Below are 19,118 nucleotides of genomic sequence, written 5' to 3'. Positions count from 1 at the left end.
TGTTTTTAATGAATTTGTAAGATTTTCCAGATGCACAGCACTGATCTCAGCTGAAAAGGCTACACAATAAAGATAAATCTCATTTTAATGTCTAATATCCTACAGATGGCTTTGTACAGGCTTTTCTCACTGTTATAGAATGAGCCTTACAAGGTAACCCCTTCAGTCTCTTCAGCTGTAAATTCTTTATTGGTAGAGTTAACCCCAAAGCTGGTCACTTATCTCCTGTAAAATTTGGTTTTAAAAGCTTTTAAATTCAAAGCCGTGAAATATATTTGCTTCCACTCTCACTTTGTTTCAAAATTCCAAAATTTCCTAGAACTACAGTGAGGGATTCTGTATAAGTGATGATGTCTAATTATTTAAAAGGGCAAACAAAGGTGATATAAATTTAAGCCAGGAGTTATATTTACATAACTGGGAAAGTTCCAGTTTGGGACTTCATTATACTTTACACCTTGCACCCTAAGACATAGAAGGGACTTTTCTCTGGTAGGGGATGTGTGTATCCACTGTGTCAGGATATATAACAGTGGCATAAATAATCCTTTCCCACCTCTTGGAGCTTTGTGCTGAATAACTTGGCCAAATCTCAGAATCTGTTAGCATTTGAATGGCATTGGAAACTATATCACACTAAACTGCACTGCTGTGTTTCCTGTGCTGCTTCAGAATGTCAAAGGAATCTTTTTAGAATTTTATTTCTAATTGAAGTGGGACAGGGACGACTCTAAAGGTTATATCTTGTGTTCTGTTCATAATACTGACCTCCTTACCTCATTTCCACCATTAATAGATTTGCATTCCTTAAGACAATAATAAATGAGGCTAGTCTTGTAAGGGGAGTAGTATATTTTAATAGCTGTACTGAAATAATGGGAAAAAACAGAGAAGCTTGCAGACCCTAAAGGAGTGGGTTGTGTGCTGAATACTCCTCTATTTTCTCCTGCTAAAGTAGTGGTCTAATAAAAAGATAATATAATGTTATCTTTTACTACTTATGCTTCATTTGTATCCCCAGACCATCACAACTGCAACAAATCTACTTTAGACAGGTGACTGTTCACAAACCAGTTTAAAACAGAGAGGAATGGTTTAATATAAAAAGATATGTATATCCTTCAACTACACTGTGGAGTAAAGTTCCCTTGGTTCATTAAACAAATAAAAGTCTTACTGTATTCCTTTAAATACCAACTAATTTCAGGAAAAAAATATCTAATTCAGATTTTCACTTGCACCTTTAATTAAACATGAGCTTTAGCTACTTTCATCCTTGGGACTTCCCACAATTCATCTGTAAGTGATAAAACTTAGTGATACTATGAAATCAAATTCTTTATATTAAAAGCCCATGATTTCCATATTTTTTGTTCACAAAGGACAAAATTTATCATAACTAACTTCTGCCACCCACAAATTAGAATCCTAAACTTACCTTGTCACGTGGACCCCCTGATAACAGACAAATACTTTAGAGGGATGACTGACTTGTCTTGATGCCTCAGACACATACAACCATCTTCTGAAGAAGCCCATCTCTCTCTTCTCTGATCACACAAGGAGCCAAGACAATTTGTTTAGGCTGTGGATTAAATGTAAGGGTCTAGTCCCATGGGAGATGCCCTGAAACAACCACTGCTGCCCCAGAGGAGCAAGGATTTGCCTTAGGTCCTGTGTCAGCCTTATGGAAGTACCTTACAAAAGGTAGGGCATCTCAAATGGTACTACAGGTCTCTGTTTAGGCAACTGAATCCTGCTATAGATGTCTAACTAGAACCAGTCAAAGTTAAATGAAATTTCAGCCATAGGAATAATAGTGAACTATGTAATATTGAAAGATCTTCAGGTAAATGACACAGAGAAAAGGACAGAAAGCAATGAATGCATCTCCTTTTTTTTTCGGCTAAGGCAAAAGGAGGTCTTTTCCCCCTACCACTTCTAGGTAGTAAACTTGCCTTTTACCCTAGCATTTCCTACTTTGGCTGCTAAGGAATGAGCTTGCCTTGTTTCAATCTGCTTTAACCAGGGTCAAACCAAACTTATGTTAAAGGTGAGGAATGTGTTTAATTTACTTTGTGTTTGTGTCCTGCAGCTGTCTCACTGTCACTGCAAGAGGTTTCAGACACTTTGCATTTGCAAATCCACAATGCACCACAAAGCCTTGACAAGGCCTGGCCCCTCCACCAAAATCAACAGTGCATTTATAATCACACATAATCAGCTGAGTTCATGTGAAGGCACATGAGATGGTATGTTTGCCTCTGCCCTTGCAATTGCTTCCAAGGTTCACATTTAAAGCAGGATTTTGCAAAACCACAGGACTGTGTATGCAGTACACAAAAAGACAAAGTACTGTTACAATAATAAATATTCCACATTTTCTCTGCCCACTAAGAGGAGGAAACGTGGGTTGAACATTGCTTTATTTGAGAGCTTCATGGATGTACAGTTCATGAATGCAGGAAGTTGGGTTCAGAATAGATTTAATTCCATACTTCGGATATACATCTTGATTAGATTATTCTGCATCTGCCTCATTTTAAAAGAGGTGTTAAAAAGCACTATCATATTTCCAAATCTGGTTCACACCCTTTGGTATGCTAAGAACATTCTACACTTTACTGTAAGAGTTAACGAATTTTGCATTCACAATCCATGCTTGTTACTAAGTATGTGATTTAATAGTCAAAGAGAGAACTGCTCTAAATCATTTTATACAGTATGAGGCATGTAACAACCATTTCTGCTCTGCAAAATGTATCAGGAAAGTCTGTTTTTACTCACTGAAACACGAGTGTTTGAAGGCCCTGGGATTCTAATCCCATTTTTAAACCACATGTTTATATGAAGATATATTTCTTTTCTAATATATGATAAAAATGCAGTAAATTTAACAGATAGTAAATAAAGCAGATGTGAACTATGAACACTTGTTCAGGAAATGTGGGATAAGGTAGGATGAGATGATGCTATCTTTAAAACTTCATGGACACTTGCCCCAGATCAAGAATAGATGTTTTAAAGTGCAAGTAGGTTTTCTAAATTACTTGTTCCTCCTTGATCCTCAGACACATTTAACTGCAGCACAAACCTTTCATATGCCTCCATATGCTCATTTTAAGTCAGTTTTGCATCTGATGAATTGCACAAACCAGTTCCATTTGCATAGTTGGAACCTCTTAAATGCGAAAATCCACACTGAACAGTAACAGGACGTGCAAGCTCCCCACCAAAGAATATGTCCTCTTTGCTAAGAACAAGAGCAGTCTTATTGGAAATAGCTCATATGACAAGAGGGTCACAGGAAGGCACAACACAAGTTTAGCCAGGCCACATTTTCCCTCCAGAATCTCATCTCCCAAGGTGAAATCAGAGCAGATTGGTTTATACCACAACTGTGCTCTAGAAGCAGTAACAAGTACAGACCAAATTGACATTGGCAATACATATATGGGTTGTTATCTGGTCAGCAAATATATTGAAAGCCAGTGCCTATCCATCAAATACCTTCAGGCTCCATTACCCTTTCCTTTCACCCAGCTGCTGTTTACAGACAAAAGGAATCCATTCCGTTTTGCTGAGCAGATCAAAGTGTAACGGGCTATATATGGCCTGCAGTGGAGGAAAACAGCGCGGCACGTCATACCACTGCCCTGACGTAAGGCATTTACAGGCATCAGCAATTACACATTGACTTTTGCACCTACTGCAATATTTTAAGCCTCTTTCCACCATGTCATCAAATATAGAGTTCAGCCACCAGCAGCCCCAGGTAAAATGTGCCAGTGCTGGTCAAAGAGGGCTGGGACACAGAGGACAACTCTAGACATGGGCTTGAGAGCCAAGGTCTGACTGAGCTCTACCTAAAGCTCCTGGATCAGTGAATGTCATGGTAAGGTGAAAAGGTAAGGGTGTGTAGCAAAGAAGACTCAACACCCAGCAAGAGACAGAAAGGAGAAATAGCAAAATTCAACCATAGTTAATTCTTGATAGAAAGCTTGTGTAAGCTGCTCCCCTTGCTAATGGATTCTTAAAACACAGTACAGTACTTACAGCATAGAGAATCATGAGAAATACGTAGGAGTGGTCTGGATCAGTTCCTAACTACCTCAGTGTGCTGCTGTGAATCTCATTAGACACTTTGTCTCTATTTACTGATCTCATCACCAAAAATGTTTTCTTCCTCTTAGATTCAGTGCTAATGCAAAAAAAATTTCAGGTAAGTTTAAAAAAGTTTTAAAAAGTTTCTAACAGGACACAGTTTGTGCCTTTGCCTTCCATAAACATGGTAATAACAGTTACCTACAGAGGGACAGAATGTCAGAGGAGCAGAAAAAAGATGCAATAAAACAAAAGATGTGATGTGATAAAAACACCCCTCAAAATGAAATAGGCACTACTTGAAGATTTACATCATTGGAGAATTAAGGTAGGCTAAACCCAGTGAAATTGGAAGCTAGTTAGCACACCCCATGCAGAGAAACATAGCATTGTTTTATAGACTGGCTTATGGTTAATAATATTATGGGAATGGTTCACTCCAGCTGACATGTGCAACTTCAGCTTAAAAGATTACCTTTTTTTTTTCCAGTCATCATTATAGTAAAAGTCTGTGTTGGTCAAGCTAACAAAAAGGAAAGAGGATTTGTTTTAACGGAAAAAACGTCTCACTCAATGAATGTTTAAGAACGTTTCAGCTTTCCAGTTTTGATCTACTTGACTGGTTTATAAACTGCTTTTAAAACTGACAAACAAATCTTGCCAGAGAATAATACAACACAAAACTAAGCTGTAGCAAATGATTTCCCTTAGGGTTAGGTTTTGCCATGTGTCCAGAAAAGACGAAATAAAAACTTGTCCTTGCTAAAATAAAGCCGTTTTTCAAAATTCAGCATCCTTTCCATACACAGAGCTTTAATTTTTGCAGCAAGGCTTTGCTGTCTTTTTGGTTTATATGCAGCATATGGATTTCAAGAAATGTCAGTAAGAACAGAGGGACTTCACCAGACTCCTCGGAGGGTGTTTCACCTGGCTCTATAACAGCTGTATGTGCTAGTGAAAGCTGAGAAGCCCCAGGTTTATGATTAACAGTTTAATGTTAGTTACATCATGGGAGAGGCACCTTGTGCAATCTTCTGACATAATTTACTGTACACGGTATTCATTCCAATGTGAGTTATAAGTCATCCATGAGTAAGTTCTGAAGAATCAGAGGAAGCTGTAAGCAATACACAGGGCAGCCTGACAACAATGACCATTTGTGACTGGTTAATAACTTTGTATTGACCTTTAAGTTTTGGGTTTCCAATTGTTAAGTATAACCAGCAGAAACCCCCAGACTGATGTAATCTCTCACATTCCCAACTTGCAGAATGGGCCTTTCAGCTTTTTATTTTTCCAAACTGCTGTCTTTGTTAGTGCTTGCTGCAGAAAATTACTATGAAAGCATTAATAGCTTTTGATGGCAAAACAATGAAATTCTGAGAAAGCTGGGGTTATGCATAATCATGATCACGGTCACTTTATATGTGTGAATGATTTCATTAGACTCTTATAATTTGTGACTTTTTATGCTCATTCAACTAGGACTACTTTTATCTTATATACATAAGGTTGCTAATGCATTTGAATGATTGAGGATTTAATTGAAATTGGTAGTATGCAGAAACAGTCATAATACTGTAGCTACTTCCTAAGCACACCAGCAACAGACTACACTCCATGGTGTTCAGTGTTGGGAAACAGCACAAACAGGTAGAGAAAAGAAAACCAAAATTTCCAAAGTGCAGCAGTTGTGTCAGAAGCTTTAAATGGAGGGTTGCTGATGAACCAAGGGAGAATAAACCATTGCTTGGGGGCTATGAAAGCAAGACACAAACATTTGCTATCAGAAATAAACCCAGTAAATGTACCATTCAGCAAATATGGGCATCACTAATACAAGTGCAAAGCTTTATCATTCACCACACTTGAAATGAAAAATTCTCAAATCTCATTCCCACATGTGGAGGACACACTACTACAGCTACTTCCATGTATAGGCCTGCAAAGTTGGTTTTTTTTTGCTGCTACATTTTGGACACACTTTGAATTACAAACCTGATGGGAGCAGGAGCTTCTTTTATTTAGATCTGCTTACAAAAGATGTTTTACACATATCAGTATCATAAATGCATTATATGCCTACTATGTATTTTGTATTGAACATTATGTTATAGCAGAGAAAGGAGATCTTTCCATTTAAAACTTGCAAGCAGACTCCAAATATTACCACGGTTTCTAAATAGAAGCAGGAATAGCCAAAGTTGTTTCGATCTGTTGTGCCCTCTTCATCCATGAAGTACTTAATTCAAACATCTCTTTTTGTACCAAATTTATCAGACCCCAGGGATCCCCTTGGCACCAGGAATTCTGGCTCAAGAAAGCAATCAAATGGAATGGAAGAACTGGGTCACCAATCAATTTGTTCTCTGGGATGCTCAAAATATCCTTAAGTCTGCTAAATTTGACTATGTGAGTGATCTCTGTTGTACAGAGGGAATTCTCAGAAGGCATGGAGCTGCCAGAGTAACTTCTTTCACCATGTCCTCCAATGGGCCTCTTTTATTGCATGAGGCACAGACAGGAGAAGGCAACTCCCTGCTGGCACAGATCCCAAGGGCCACAGCTGTTATCACATGTCCCAGTGACCAGCCTGACATTGGGATGGCCACAGCTCTGCAGCCGCAGAGTGGAGCTTGCTACCAGCCTCAACCAGAGCATGCACTGCCCTGCTGCAAGTTGCCAAGTAATCAGTTCTCTTTTATACTCAGTCAATATTAATCATAGTAGGTGGGATTGTCAGGAATGATTTATGGTACACCTGCACATCCAGAGCAGTGATAGAAATCTGCACATGAAAAGGGTGGCATTACAGGAGTTTTTTCCCAGGAAGTGACTGAATACCTGTGTGTATCTGTTTCTCCTTCACATAATTACTTTAAATGTAGTTTTTTTGGCAGAAGTTGCCATCTGCAGCTACATACTATGTCTCACAAAACCCAAATTCTGATCTGATAATTTAGCTCAGTTTTCCACTGCCTGTTCACTGACCTATGTCCTTCCATGTCATTTCCCTTAAAGACTTCATGTAGTTGTGATCTTACTGCATGTTAATTTCTACATAACAGTGTATGTAGCAGAACCACAGACGAATACAGCAGAAAATTCCATACAGGCATACATAGAACACATGTGTACATATACAAAGACTGACAGAGCCAGGCATATAAGCTAAACCCTAGCAATCACACTCAGGAATTAGTGAATGGATCAGTATCAAGGGATCACACAGCCAGGCTTTGAGGTGGAGGAAGACTGCATGACCACATTCAGTGTGTTCACTATAGCAGAGATAGAAGATGGTCATGTTAAGTTCTAACAGAATTAGATGCAAGACCTATATCTCAAGCTATCTTCTTCTCAGTCTGACATTCCTGTTCCCGATGGATCCCAAAGGCCATAGTTTACTGGAGTAAGACTGTATTTCACTCATTCTGCTCCTGGGCTCAATGTAATTCCCTATTTTGCATTAAAATCACCTTTGTGAGTCTGAACAATTATACTTTAGTATCAGTAATTAAGCAAGGCTACTACAGGTACAAAACGTGTGTGTTCTATATATCTCCAGTGCATCTAAGATATTTAATTAGCTTTATCCAGATTAATAATGCTGAGAAAAAAATAAGGTTGATAAGAGATCCCCAGAGACACAACTGTTTTCTGACCTATTACTGCAAGAGATCCTTTCCTCATTATTTTGAAGTAGGTTATTTCCAGGTAACGTTATTTCTGCCCAGACTTGCAAAGTACCAAATCTGTACGTAAGGAAATTATCTGTTGTTTTATAGAGTACTATTTCACAAAATTTGATCTGGAATATAATTTCAAACTTGCCATGTTCATTCTGGATTCATAAGTACTGTCTTAGGTTTGGTCAATGTGATTTTGTATTTTAATATGGAATAGAACAATAACGGCTCTGCCTGAGAGAGATTTAGGTCTTAATCAGAAATTCAAGATAAGGAAACTCCCCATGGTGCAATGTGAGGTCCCCTGGGCTGAGTAAAGATAACAGCCAGGATTCAGTAGAATGTCTTAATTTTAGGATGTCAAATTTGAGACATCTTGAAAAGCCTGGGTTTTCAAAGGACAGGTGTTCCACAGTTCTCAGAAAGAAGGCAGTATAAGTGTTACTAAAAACAATGAGCCAGCAAATCTTGGGAAAAGTGCTTTATTCCAAGAAGAAAAATTGTTTACATTAAGGGTAAAGGTCCTTTTTCCATTTTACATTAGGCACTTGAAAACCCAGCCAGCAGCTGCAAAGCATATGTGTTTTAATGATTGGATGAGAAGAGGCAGCTGTAAGGAAATTATGGCTATGAAATCCTAAAGTAAATTCTACACAAGATATTTTTATTAGTCGCTGGAAGCTTCTGTATTTAGAGGACATTATCTCCCTTGCTGTGTCCATTAAAGTAGACAGAACTTTTCATAAAGCTGCCTTAGAATTATGCTATGGCAACAGCTATAGCCGATGTCACCAGACCTATACAGAGTTGGATACTGTTATTCCCCTTGTTAGTTTATATCTGCTTTCAGCTGGGCTTCACCCAATTACTGTGTGCAACTCAAGACAATGTAACCAAAGACCTTCCTCTGTGATGATACCTGGTGCTAAAAAGGTTTACTGGAGGGTGGGGAGGGCCAGGGCAGGTTGAGGGGTGCAAGCCACCCCTAGGATGTCTTTCTAAGATAAACTGTATTTACATTTGCCCAGTGTCTGTGTGCACGGAATGACCTTGGCCCTGACCTCACAGGGACTGTCTAGCAGGTGTGACACAGATGTACTCAGGTAGCTGCACTCTCTGTTGCAGAAAGCTGTAAAGCAAAGGAGAGCCCAGGCTATCCTTCACTTTTAAGAGGATCATGTACCAGATTATACATTACTTTGCCTCCATGCCTTTGTTTTTATATATCTTACTCCTTGTGCCTTTTACTCCTTGTACAGAACTGGAGAACTGCTTAGGAGTGCATTTCCATCCACAGCTGCCTCACTGCCTCTGTGTGCCACCTTTCCTCATATTTTAAATCACTTTTGGAATCCCTCCAAAGGCCTATAGAAATATGAAATTTCACATCCCATGCCTCTTCTAGTAACACCTCCACTACCTCTTCTCCCTCAGAAAGATTTTTTTTTCCCAATCAGGTATACATTTGTAAACATAATGACAAGAACATGAACTCTGTGCAAACTGTGAAGTAGTTACCAGCATGCTAAGAACACTTCACTGAAAGAGTAACTGGAAAAGAATGCAAAGAGATTCTCTGTCTCTCAGCTTAAGGTTTTAACTAATTTCTTTTAGCTACCGTACAATGATACCTGTGTGGATACCTTTGCTAGAACTGGCCCATTAAACCCTGAGCTCCATGCTGAACAGAATCTTTAAATCACCCTTCCTTGGGCTATCTAAACATCAGCTTTCTTGTGTAGTTATGAACATCAAAATCTTTGACATATTTTAGCATCTTACTGCAGAAAAAAATACTCTCTTGCTCTTGCTAAACTCTCTTGTTTTGCAAGATAGTACAAAATGCACAAAGCAAATATATCTGGCTCTTCTAGGAACATGCAAAGAAACAGTCACTATTTTTTAGGATATAGCCAAGGATCTGGCTCTCCCCCCTTCTGCCTTCCACCTCTGGAAGAATATGAACAGGAGGGTTCTGGGTTCCAGCCCTTTCCCTTTTGTTCCTGAACACCTGAGTAAGCACTCAACACATCCCCATAGCTGCCAGAGACTCAGTTGCAGCCAAGAATCAAAGCCTAGGTCTTTTTTTTTTTTCTAATGCAACATTGGAAAACATATTTAAGAGCCTCCCCTTCACCTTCTTCCTCTCTTTTCTTCTCCCCAGGACTGTCAATTCTGTCTCAGTTCTTTTGACTGAGTATCATATCACTGGGATTGATTGCACAAGAGTCACCTGAATGCCAGTCACAATGTTTAACCTTCCATTCACCTGCACGCTCTGAGACACATGATCTTCTTCAAACAGTCACCTTATGATTTACAGGTAGGGAAAAAGTGAACACTGAGGCTGCAAAGTACAGGGCTTCAAATTAACTGAAATGAAATGTTTCATATATGCAGGCATTGCTACACACTGAAGTCCTTGTTTATGATATCTTATTTTACCTTCAACCCACAGTGACTTTATCACACCTCATTATCATACCTCTGGGTATGAATTCTCACAGACTAAATGTATTTAATTTATTCATACTGGTAAATCTTTCCTCAAGGAAGTTGTCCTGCTAAATCTGTTAGGGCTGAGACAATGCCTGTAGTTGTGCATTAGCTTAAATAAAAGCCCTAAGAATGAGCCACTTATTTCCACAGAACCTGAACGGGAGATCAGCATCACCCATTCCCAGGAAGCCTGCACTGTCCCAGAACCAAAAGGAATGTAACTACATCATTCCAAGACAGCATTTGGGCTGATGGCAATTGGAGCCTATGGCAGTACCCTTCTTGATAGCTAAACTACTTGGCAGGCTGCTGCTGCTGTGTTATATGGGGAGAACAGGAAAAAAAAAAAAAAAAAAAACCAAATAAAAAAAAACCAAACAAAAAAAAGGGCTTTAATCTGTTACATAGCAGAGAAGTAAGACACAGCATATTTCAGAGAAAACCAGGACAGTAAGAAAAGAGTTTGCTAATAAACAATCACTTATGCCATGACGCTTTCTTTATATGCACAAACCTAGTCCCATCCTAATATCCAGCCAATTTCAGTCCCTGACTATCCCAACTGTGAGGAAAATTTTGGTCAAGGTGCAGACACCATTAGATCCTCAGAAGATGCAAACATGAAATTGTACCTTCTTCAGCCCTGCTTCTCTCAGATCTGTTTGTAACTCAAGAGATATAAACTAGACAAGGTGCCCTGGCAGATTCACCAAAGTTCTCACTGACTTCCTTTCCTGGTAGTCTTCTATTGCAAAAATTGCAGTTCTGTTCTCCAGACATTGGAAACAGCAACTACCAAAGACATTGAGTTTATCAAAGATACTCATTCCAGCCAAAAACTCCCCATGTCATAGAATTTATCAGATTTACACCAATTAGTGCCTTGGGATTTTCCACTTTCATTGCCTCATTCTCCCACCAAAAAGTAGATATGAATCCCTATTATTCTCACTATCCAGTTAACAGTGCTCTTTGCTTTTAATTCCCAGCAGGATCAATTATCAATGAACAATTAACAGGAGTGCTTGAAAGTTCAGAAATACAGCCTAAGAAGTAAAATATTTTCAGACGAATGCATGTCCTCTTAATCAAATTTTACACTCACCAATCACAAACTATTGCTTAGTACTCTTTCTAATGGCCCAGATTTATACCAAAATACAAATGTTCTTGCCAGACAGTCAGATAGTCAACCATATCACTAAGGCTACAGCTTTTTTTTTACCTCACAGATCAACTTTGGACTAAGAAAAGAAAAACTCATCTATTTTCCACAAAATAAACCCTGAATTTAAAAATAACATGGCTTTTAACTGTGGATTTTGTCAAGTTTTTTCTACTGTATTTTCTGTTCTTAGGAGCCACAAGATGTAACGGTACAAGTGATGTGACAGAACAGATGACAGGACAGATTGCCTTGTTATCTTTCAAAAGCCAAACCACATTCAGGGGTAGAAAGAAAGGAAACTTTCTATAGTCTGAAGTACTGACACTGATTTCCTGATGAGACGAGTAGTCTCAAAATGAGACCCTGCAGAAGTGCTGCTTCTCTGTACTAGAAGGGAAAGTTCATGTCACTGCAAGTTCAAATCTCTTTCCATAGAATTGAATCTTGACACACTGTAGGTGCTGCTGGTGATTGTAGCATCAGGACTGCCTGATCTGGGAAGCTTGGAATCTGAAGATTCAGTTGGGATAACTGAGGTTTATGCAGATAATTTGTAACAATTTCTCATAGCAACTCTAGTTGCTGCCATCTGAACTGGTAGGACTCTAGTTCTTTTAGATTCCTTAGCACAGGAAAGATGGGGACCTGCTGGAGTGGGTCCAGAGGAGAGCCACAGAAACAATCAGAGGGATGGAATACCTCTCCTGTGAGGAAAGGCTGAGATAGGATTGTTCAGCCTGAAAAAGAGAAGGTTTGGGGAGACCCTATTGCAGCTTTTCAATATTTAAAGGCGACTTATAAGAAAAATGGGGATGAACATTTTAGTACGGCCTGTACGATAGGACGAGGGGTAATGGTCTTAAACTAAAAGAGAGTGGATTTAGACTAGATATAAGGAAGACATTTTTTATAATGAGGTGGTGAGACATTGGCACAGGTTGCCCAAAAAGCTGGTGGATGCCCCATCCCTGGGGCAGTACCTTCAAAGCTCTGTTCAAACTCAAAACTATTCTGTGATTCTATTATTATTTTGCTGTTTCAGTATTTGTAGCCAGATTTAATTCTTCCTTTCCCCTGATCTTCTGTGTACTGGTTAGTGGTTCTGTGCACTCCCAACTGAATAAAATGGTAGACACTTGTGGAGGCACAAGCACCCATTTATCCTTTTTAGTGCTAGTGGATTATGTTAACCCTAAACACTGACAAGTGCTAGGGCACAAATAATCACATTGTAGACACTGTTCTGCATTTTCAGAACATGGAAATACTATCAAGAATTTTTTTGGGATGTTGTCAAGAAGTTTTCAAAACTCAGACTGGTGAGATATTAGGAAAGATTTCTAAACTGTGTATGTCAGTCAAATGGCAACACTTGTGCTTGCAGGTCTACTGAAAAATGAGAGAGAAATTAAAGATGTTGCTCTTCATAACAGACTATAATTGAAGGGGCAAAAAATAGTTCAAATATTTATCACTAAATCTACAGAATTCCTTAAAAGGAAACCAAAATAGTTCATATTTTATGTACTATATAAAAGTACAAATATAACATTCAAAAGTTCTTTGAACAATTTATATATAAATCATTATAAATCTAAGCATGGCATGGACAAAGAAGTATTATCAATAGTTATAACTGTAATGGCTGAACCAAATATCAAGTACTTATGAAGATGTCTATTAACTCTTATAAATCGAAGGGTTACTGTAGTGCAACTGCTTAAGAGCTGGTAGTCAAGTAACAAGTAACAACATTGCCTACACCATCCAGTCTGTTCCTTTCTCAGATTTCAAAACATCTGAACTTTCCTGAAATATTTCAAACTGTGATTCTTCAAACATCTTTCTTCCAGAAAGTTCTAGCAGAGGAGAAATCTGTATTTAGAGACACCAATGGAGCATTGGCAGTGACTGATTTTGTTAAAGACAGTGGAAAACTTTCAGGAGTTTAGTGCCACATGGACTCAGTCTGAAAAGAGTAGGTACTTTGTAACAAAGCACGGGACGTTGCCAAAATTTTCTCTCTGTACTAAAATTGTTTTCATGCTTTTTCTCTTTTTTCTTGATCTACAAATACATGCAATGTTTACAGGAGTTAGTTATGTGTTTAGAAAACAACTTTTCTACAGCTATCAAGACACAGAGACCTCGAGCCCAAATAAAGCTCTGCAGATTAAATACTAGTTTGGCAGTATTTACTTACCTATTTTCATTAAAATGTAGGTGTGAATATTTGAAAGTAATACTCACTTTCCTCTTTCTTTTTCTCCATATTTCCAAATTTCTTGTCTTTTTAATAGGTTCATTTAAATGTATCTGGCACCTTTTCAATGTCTCTGCTGGAAAATGCAGAGAAAGTTTTCTTATGAAATATACTACAATCTTCCAACGCAGAAGCAATATAAAAATTTTAATTCTCTTTCTTGATCCTCTTTTGCTCTCTGGCTCACAAACAATTAAAATCCAGACCATCCATCTGATCCAACATCTTGCTAGAACAAAGAGATCAGAATCTGAATGCAGACAAACAGATTATTTACTGAGGCTGTCACTGTAGCAGACCTCTCTCATTTACAGTGAGACAACTCTAGTCTCCACTGCTGATACTCTACAAAGTGATAATTCTTAACTTCTGTTGGGGTTTCATAAGCCAACAGCAAATTAGGGACTCCAATTGCACATGGAGCAAAGGAGAAGGTCTCCTCGACACTCAGGTCCTCTGTGTTCTCAGAGATGGTTTTGTGCTGTGTTGACTTTGGCTTCTGAGGAACCTCAGTGCTTACACCCCTCGGCAGAAGGTTTGGGTTTGGGCCCTCTTAACAGCAAAAACTTGTTGAAAAATCTTACATAAGCACCTACATTTCATTCTATCTGATAAAAGGGAGACAGAACAAAGATGTGAAAACAGACAGTAAGTAGATTAAACAGCATGAAGAAATACTACTTATAGTTAAATTTCCTTTTATGGATGGTAGACTATTACCAGGTCTGGAAAATAATGTTTACATGTGGTTCAAACACTCTACAACTAAACATACCTGGTAACACATTGTACCAGCTTGAGAACTACCCAAACTGCCAGTGTTGCCATGTCAGACACGTGTGCATCCTTTTTTGCAGGCACATCATAATTTGAGATATCAGAGAGCACTGTTTTTCCTGTAATTATAAAGACTGGCTTGTTTTGGCTAAAGTCCTTTGGTACTGTGAGTGGTATTTGTGAGGACAGAAACGAGGTCATAGTTCATCCCTTAACTGCTTGTTCTAACTTATGAACGGGACAGATGGGGGTGGGAGGGAGAACACATGACAGCTCCAGTATGTGCTCCAGAGTTCTGTTACAGCAACCAGCATTTGAACTGTTGTATACAGTCACTACAAAAAAATATGCTTATGTGAGAGTGATGCTTATGAGAGACTCCCACATACTACACAAGGGGAGTTTGAGCCTAGGTGATAAGGTTGGAGGTGTTGTGCTCATTCTCATCTTCCTCACTGGTTCTAGACTTTAAGATCAGAAGTGAAGGCACACAAAATAATTTGCCATTTGAATAGTGCTAAACCTAGGAAGAGAGATAAAAATTGCATCTTTTTCTTGGAAACTCACGGTCACCAGAAGAATTCGTGCCAGCAAACAAGGAATTGAATTAAATCCAGTGCACACTTTCAGCTAAGTGGCATTTAATTCACAATGGGACTGCTCTCCATGAGTTACCGCTGATCACATATGCTTTCCAAAGTAGGCTAAAGCTCTGCTGTTCTAGATTGGTAGCATTTCACATTCACTGCATGGTGAAAGGTTATGGTGAAAGGTTGCTGAGAACTAAGCCTAGATGGTATCACAGGTCTTGGCTTGTTATACAGAGAATTTGCTAGGAAAGGAGTGACATTGGTGCAAATCCTCTGTATTGGCGAAGCAAACAACCACACACACTGTGCATTGTTGCCATCCACCTTGGTTTAAATTCTGCAACTCAGGCTACATAGAGGGACACTATATAGCCACAACCCTTATGTTGCAGGAGCACACACAAACAGAAGGACTTAGTCCCTTCTACTTTCCCACATCAAATTCATCCCTGAGCTCTGTAGTTACAGTGTAGAAGAAGGATAGGAGAGGAATATTTTGGTCAGTTCTTTCTCTGCCTCAGTTTTACATCTGAAGACAAGGATGGATAAGCTTTAGACAGTTTAACACTCTACATTACTTCATGATCCCTTTTTCCTGGATCAATTTTGTTTAATTATGAAGTCATACAAGCTTTCCTTGCTGAATTTTGTGCTTTACAAAAGCTTAGTTCAATGTGGCTAAATGTATTCACTACCTTTAATAAAACTGTGGAAATAAATGAGGGAAAATATTTGTTTCCTCTATCCTCCTTCCAAGGCATTGTTGTTCTTTCCAGTGTTCTTTGGAGTGTATTTTTGGTAGGCTTGTCCAAGCTGGTTATAAGTCTTTTTATTTATAAAGAATGAGCTGTATGAGGACATGACTTTGAGTGATGCTGGATAAATAGGGACTGTCCATCAAAGCAGAGTTAACAAATGTTTATTTGTTAGAACCACTAGACGTCAGGAATTCTGCTGTCATTTCACTCCTGATATTTCTGAGCCCAAAGAAATGGGAGATTCAGATAGGTTTTCCAAAATCAGTAATGGGTTCTGTCTGCATAACTTTTGTCTATTATTTGACATTTCCACAACCTATTTCTCCTCAGGCTACAATATTTCACTGTTATAAACTGCCAGTGAAATCCTTCCTCTCCCAGTTTCCAAGTCAGTACCTTTACCCAGACAAACCTTCACCAGTCTTACGCAGGTTTGTGTAGCATAAACACAGTGGTGACTGCTGCAGTGTTTATAATACTATTTTTATAACAGTCTATAAAGCTGACATGCACCTTCAGCAAAATGTTGTAACACACCTCCTGACATTCTATGCAGCTGTTGTTCCACTCACAACTCCCACTGAACTATGTACAATGTTTTAGGTGTGGATGTGCCAAAACATCACAGGGAAGCACTAAAACCTCTCACTACTCTGATTTGTTGTATTACAGCTTAAAGCCGTAATAAGGCTCTGAAAGCCCTCAGTAGCCAAATGACTGTGACTCTGATGTCTCTTTGGGACAAAGAAGAAGTTTTCAAGGCCAGTATAGTCTTTGCCACAAACAGATGCGGGGAACAGGAATTCCACCTGCCCTAACACCAAATGATAGGGAACAGGAATGTAAGGCAGAGCTGGCCACAGCCTGCTGGAGGCCATGGGCAGAGCCAGAGAATACTCAGCAATAGAATTCCACTATCTGAAGCCTGTTCCAGGCCAATGTGGCAGTAAAGGGCTACAGTAACCACAGTCATAACCATAAGACAACAGAGAATAAAACATTAAAAACATCTCAATAAATTGTAGCATAATGAGCCATTGGCTTTCAGACCTGTCTGGAAAGGCCTGGCACTTGCTCATCTCCACCTTCCACGTGACCTCCCGTGTCACCACAGTTCATTTGGCAGAACTGAGGGCACAAACACTCCCTGTTCCACCACAGCACAAAGGTCTATGCTCTATTCACTGTCTGTGAATGCTTCAAGGCACTGCTTGAAAACAGGTGTGAGGACCTTCAGAAAGCTCACAATTTACCTCCATCCTATAAAATTTAGTGGGTGCTGAAGAGTACAAATGCACTTACTATCACAGAACAGATTTTTTATCATTTTTCTGCAGAAAAAAAATAACCTCTCCCAAATTCTTTATCCTTTAAGAACTCAGACATATAACGAAAGCCATGAGTCATCTGGAGCTACTACAGTCAGACTAACATAACTGCAGCTTGACAACAATGGTGTAGCAATGAAAACACACTCATAAATATTTTTGTCACCTTGGTACCTTCTGTGAATGGGGAGTAATGCAATCACAGTTTGACATCATGACTGGTATCAGTTTGTCTTCTGCCTAGGTTCAAGAGATATTGTCATAAAAGTTACACAACTGTCTGCCAATAATTATTCTTAACAGCAAATTTAATAGAGTTTTGGCATCCATACCTGGAAGCCTAGAACTTACATAGCTTCTCCTCATGTATTCCATGTGCACTTTGAAGGATAACATCACGCTCTCCATCTCTCCTTATAGCTTCAACACCTGCAATTTTGCATAAAAATAAGCTGAATCTTAAAAGCATAAATGAATTTGCAAAAATCAATAAGGACAATAAATTAAAGTTGGCAAAAATAGAGCAGGGGTGCTGTGAAGACCATTAGCTTTCCAGAGTACTGCCTAACTAATCTAAGGCTGAAATGGAATAATCACACTTTAAAGAGCAGATTACTTACTAAACACTTGCCTTTTTGTTTGTTTTTTTTTTTATTAAACATACAGTCTTAGTATCCAAGGCATAGTTTTAAGGTAATAACAATATCCTACCCCCAGTAACTAAAGGGCAGTGAAGAAACAGGAAATCCTGCCTTTGCTGGCATAAGAAAGCAAGTGAATGGGACTATCCTCAGCCCAGCAAAGCTTCCTGCCTGGTAGCACTGAGAAGCTTCCTCGTGCTGGACCAGTCTGGGATTAAACATTGGAGTTCAACTACCAAAACTGTCAGTCAAGAACCTTTCAAGCAACCTAAATTCATATTGAAGTGCTAAAGGAAATGCATGAAATAGAAGCAAGTCATTCAGTGTTCACAAAACACAGCTGATTTAAAGCAAACTACATAACCTGTTGCATGGGTGGACTTTTATCTCATGTGGGTTTAGTTGACAGAGCAAAAAATTTTAGCCAATACAAGGTTAGAGGCCATCCTCTGAACAGATGCAAGTGATAACCCTGTGAGCTCAGCTGTCTGCTCCAATCGCCTTGCAAATGATAGTGTGTTTCCAGCAAAAATTACAGGAATTTAGTCAGTTTGTTTGGACTAAGTGAAATTGCACAACTATACAATTCTGCACGCAAATGCTGTGGAAGCACTGTGGAGGCTTCCTCATAGGGGCTTTAAATAGAAGGTACCAGAACTCTATAAACTCTCCCCAAACAAAGTAATGCTTCCATTTCTAGGGAGTAAATGTGGCCCAGCAATCTTTCTTTGCCCTTGGTACCACATATGCAACAAAGGTAATTCTCCTTTAGTATTTATTCAGAATCTTAAAATTTAGCCAAGTTAAGAGTTTCTGACTCCTCAATGAGGGGCTCGCAGTACCAAGTGCCATTTATTTTAAAGGCCCAGCTCCTGGAATCCTGTGATCATCCTCCCACATTTCATTTACAAATGTAAAAAGCACAGGGGATGCTGGTGTTTGACAGTACTCTAAAGCTGATTTATATGCTGAAGGCAGTCTATCCATGGCAGCACGGAGCTGCACACAGACAAATTCACCCTGCTGCACTGTTCAGCATGCTGACACAGCAGGTATTGACACAGCTTGCACATATATCACAATATTGATACAGGATACAGCAGGTAAGTTTCAAGCCTTCGTGACTCCCCAGGGAAGCACATGAAATAAAAATCATCAAAAGAATAAAAAGGATTCAATGAACCCTGCTTCTCTTCTGGTTTTCCTGATCTGGGACGAGGTTCATTAGTTCTGAGCAGAATGCCTGATCTCTGCCAGTCCGATAGGAGACCATTTTGGCTGCAAGCCCAGCCTGCCTCTAC

The 19,118-nt window shown here is 39.1% G+C and overlaps 1 protein-coding gene across 3 annotated transcripts in view; it reads right to left on the bottom strand.

Annotated features, from left to right (window-relative positions):
- Window positions 1-19,118, bottom strand: part of CABCOCO1 (ciliary associated calcium binding coiled-coil 1) — a 228,659-nt gene that overhangs the window by 208,709 nt on the left and 832 nt on the right. For all 3 annotated transcript variants that reach the window (XM_051800230.1, XM_051800227.1, XM_051800228.1), the window contains exon 2: window positions 17,528-17,605. In XM_051800230.1, the coding sequence (XP_051656190.1) occupies window positions 17,528-17,584 (57 nt within the window). In that variant the 5' untranslated portion in view covers window positions 17,585-17,605. The remainder of the gene's footprint in view (window positions 1-17,527; window positions 17,606-19,118) is intronic.

This window comes from Manacus candei, unplaced genomic scaffold, assembly GCF_025592945.1.
Source record: "Manacus candei isolate 608988 ecotype Guabito, Panama unplaced genomic scaffold, ASM2559294v1 h1tg000050l, whole genome shotgun sequence".
Lineage (NCBI taxonomy): Eukaryota > Metazoa > Chordata > Aves > Passeriformes > Pipridae > Manacus > Manacus candei.
The sequence above is the reverse complement of the archived record's forward strand: the minus strand, read 5'-3'. Positions and strand labels throughout refer to the sequence as shown.